The following is a 3,811-nucleotide window of genomic DNA, read 5'->3' as shown; positions in this document are numbered from 1 at the left end:
GCCCCCTGCGCCACAAGGGGGCTTCGGACAGGCTGTGGCCGTCCTGGGCGCGCCACGCACCCCGGCGGGCGGAAGGCTGACCGCACCCGCATTCGGGGCTCGGAGTGGGTTTGCTGCTCGGGAAGGATAGCTCACCAGCCCTAAAAAGCATTCTGTCCAAATTGTAAAAGGTTAGTTAAAAGTGTTTAATAGGAGCAATGTCGTGCAAGCAGACACCGCTTTCACGTGGAGGATCAATCACAGCCGCGTACCACGGGAGGGACGCCCCTGGGCGCTCGGGCCAGACGGGCCGCCTCCCCTGCCGCTCGCACGGCGAGGCCAGACGGCACACCGGCCTGTCAAGGCCGCTCCTGCAGTGGCAGCCTCCACACAGGCCCCGAGGCAGTTAACTGCTCCTTCGCCCGTTGGGGTGCCCGGGCCGGCTCCGCCACCTCCCTAACACAGGTGAAGGACCGCTTTGTTGATCTCTGGGTTTGTCCACTCATTGCGAATGTCATCCAGGTGGTTATCGAAGTCCACGAGGGTCTCGTAGGACCGGCTGTCCAGGAGTGACGCCAAGATCCTCTGGGCCTCTGGCCAGTCTTCACAGTAGTCACTACAGCAAAACAGGAGAGACGAGCCTGAACGACCCCACGGGAGGCTCTGTCACAGCGCGGAGCAGGCACACACGCCGTGGTGTGCCGACAAGGCAGACGAGGGGCGCAGCTCCAGAGCCGGCCCCAGGAGTGACGAGCGCGGTTAGAGGACGCGCCCCGAGACCGACAGGCTGGAGGTGGGCCTCAGGCCTCGGCGTGGTCGCAGATAACCACACACCTGAGAGGGGGTTCAGCTTGGGGAAGGGGCTTGGGGCCAATGGGCCGCAGTCTTCAGAGCCGAGGGACACGCGTGGGTTTCAAATGTCTCCCTGGAGCGCGTGCGGGCCGAAAGCACGGTCAGGAAGCCCTCCTGTGGGGGGCGGCCGGCCGCCGGCGCACACGCGTCCCGGGCACGCGGCACTCACTAGTGTGGGTCTCTGCACCGCCACTTGTTTTCATGGTGCTCGTACACGTGGATGGTGGGCACCACGCAGTCCATCGTGAACTTGGTGTTGTCCACCTGTGCACAGACAAAGGCGTGTGTGAGCGGCACTCTGGCGTGGCCGGCACCCTCTGGAAGTCCTCTGGCGCCTCCTCGGGGCCCAGCAGGGGCTGCACTGTCGTGGCGCGAGGCACAGAGGGGTGCTCCCACCCCCGTGAGGCTGTCTGCGCTGCCCCTCTGCCGCCCCCAGGCTGGCCCGCTGCTCCGGCCCAGGGCGTCTCACTCCTGGGCACCCTCAGCATCATCATGAAAACACAAATGGGGCCACCGCGTGCCGGCGTGGGGCACCCACTTAGAAAACGTGGACTCGAATGTCCACTCCTGGCGCTCCTGGCCTGCTGCGGGGCACCCCGAGACCACAGCTTCAGGCCCACGGGCGGAGGACACAAAAGGTGGCGGGGGCTGGGCTGCCGCGGCAGCACGCTCGTGGGCCCAGGGAGTCCAGGCACTTACCATGATGAGCGCCGTGTCGCTGAAGCCCTCGGCGATTCTGGAGGCCACCTTCTCTGCAACCTGGTTTGGGCTGCAGGAGGAGCGGCGGGTCATCAAAGGCTAGTCAGCGCCACTCAGGTCACTTCCCTGAGCACGGCCGGCGCCCCCGAGCGAGCGAGCAGCGGCGGGAAGCCAGAGCCAGCACACTGAGCTGCCTGTCTGGGTTACCGCTGCCCTGGGCGACTGCCCATGCTCAAGGCGCGGGGCTGGGCAGGTCCTCGCCCCTTCCATCCCGGGAGCCCCTGTGGGGGTTCGCGGGAAGCACCTCTGCACAGACGGCTCTCAGCACCCGGGTGCGGCTGCCACCCACAGCGGGGCCATCGAGCTCCAGGTGCCTGCCAGGCTCACGGGCTCCGCTGGCCGCCGAGGGGTGGGGTCCGCCACCGCCCTTCCTTCTGTTGGCCCTCAGTGCCAGAGCTAGTCCAGGGCTTCCCTGTGACCAGCCGTCAACGGCTGGGTCTGGCCCCGGCCCGGCCCCGGGCCCACCCGCAGAAATGACAACTCTCCATGCCAGCCAGTGAAGCCAGCCGTAGGGTGGTGCCCACGTCACCCTGCCCGACTGCAACAAGCAGAAAGGTATTTTTCTACCCTCGAGCATTCTCTTTAGGCTTTAGGGCCTTATTTAGACTCTCTCCCCACATGGCCCAGCTTCGCTGTCAGATCTGAGTAAATCTCTTCCTTCTTAGGGAAAGACAAGAATCTAACCAGTTCTCCTGTTCCTCTGGCCAGTGCCAACCTGCCACCCCCCACCCCCACCCCGCGTACCTTACCAGTGCTCCTGAGATGGCGAGGGCGCCCCCTTGAGCCACTTCTTCAAGCTGCGCACGGCTGTGGGTTCTCTGGCCTCCTGATACCCCTCCCGGTCACCCCCTGCTTCTCTCTCTCTGGCCCCGGCCCTCAGCAGGCTGCAGGCTGGCTCCAGCCCCCGGCCGCCCCTCCACTCTCCCTGAAGCCACTCTCGGCAGCAGCCCTGGCGTGGGCCTCTCCATGGTTTCCTAGCTTGTCTCAGTTTCTGGGCTCCACTTACCCACCCAATGCATCCTGAAAACGTCCTTTCATCAATCTGCTAAAACGGTCACGTCCCGCCCTCCCAGCACTGCCGTGGTGGGAAAGGTCAGGCCCTGCGTGCCTCTGGCCCCAAACTGCACGTGTCATCTCCCCGCTCGCTCACTCTCTTGCGGGCCCACCAGGCCCCGCGTCTTCACCCCTTTCTGGCTGTCTCTACAGGCCCGGGGGAGGTGCCAGTGAGGCCCCAGCTTGGGGAGACTACAGCACGTTCCAGAGGTGCGCGCTGCCTGTTTGTCTGCGTCTTTGAGACCCCACAAACACCCAGGCTTCGCCGAGCCTCTGCACGCTGTCGGGCCAAGACTGGCAGGAACGCAGCGGAGGCCGCAGCGCGCTCGCCCGAGGCCCACGGGGCGCCGGGTAAAGGGAGCCCGGGCACCGAGGGAGGCTGCGAACACCAGGCTGTCATCAGGGCGCTGACCTGGAGGAGGCTGCTTTACTGACCCCCAGGGAGCAGCCTTCTTCCCCAAGGCTCTGCCTACGTCATACCTGGTGGGGGTGGGAAGTGACGGAGGGTTTTGTGGGGACAGAATCCAAAGCCCCAACTGTTTCGTTCACTGTATGAGTTTCCTTCAAGCAAAAGAAAAGTCTACCAGCCAGAACCCCCAGGTTCTGCACATGCTTGGGATTTCTGTTGTTTGGAATTAGCCGCTCTCCCTCCTCTCAAATACTAGAACCAGCACGGGGAGAGGCTCTGAGCCTACGGGAGGTCAAAGGCCCCAGGGAGCGTGTGCCACACGGCCCCCTGAGCCCAGAGGTGTGGCGTGGGCATACCTGGCATCCTTCACTCGCTCATTAGCTTGGTAATAACCAGCAACCACGTAGCTGTTGTCTTTGCACCACGAGTCAATCTGAAAGAGAACAAAAACGGGGACAAGACGTGTGATTTTCTCTGAAGTCTCAAGCGCGCCAGACGCAGGAGACCCCTGGCGCTGACGCTGGGCCGGGACCCTGCTCAGCCTGTGCACCCGTCCCCGAAAGCGCAGGCCACGAGAGTGCAACAGGGCCGCACCTTGCTCTCACGGTCCCCACGAGACGCAGAGCCTCTCCCTCGGCGGGGCGGGGTGTCCTCTGAGGGGGCATCTCCCTCGCCCGCCGGAGGGAAGCGAGGCACCCGCAGCCCCCACAGCGCAGCGCCCGGCACTGAGGCAGGGCGCGGGGCCCTGCGGAGCCCAGG

General features: G+C 64.8%; 1 protein-coding gene across 1 annotated transcript in view; it reads right to left on the bottom strand.

Moving 5' to 3' along the window:
* Nucleotides 1-172: 172 nt before the first annotated feature.
* EMC8 (ER membrane protein complex subunit 8) overlaps nucleotides 173-3,811 on the bottom strand; it is a 5,721-nt gene continuing 2,082 nt past the window's right edge. The window contains exons 4-7 of the mRNA XM_004693524.2: nucleotides 3,409-3,526; nucleotides 1,531-1,600; nucleotides 1,001-1,095; nucleotides 173-595 (exon numbers count right to left, since the gene is read on the bottom strand). Of these exons, the coding sequence (XP_004693581.1) occupies nucleotides 436-595; nucleotides 1,001-1,095; nucleotides 1,531-1,600; nucleotides 3,409-3,526 (443 nt within the window). The 3' untranslated portion in view covers nucleotides 173-435. The remainder of the gene's footprint in view (nucleotides 596-1,000; nucleotides 1,096-1,530; nucleotides 1,601-3,408; nucleotides 3,527-3,811) is intronic.

Source organism: Condylura cristata, unplaced genomic scaffold (assembly GCF_000260355.1).
Source record: "Condylura cristata isolate star-nosed mole 26May11 unplaced genomic scaffold, ConCri1.0 scaffold00039, whole genome shotgun sequence".
Classification (NCBI taxonomy): domain Eukaryota; kingdom Metazoa; phylum Chordata; class Mammalia; order Eulipotyphla; family Talpidae; genus Condylura; species Condylura cristata.
This window is presented reverse-complemented; position numbering and strand designations above follow the sequence as displayed.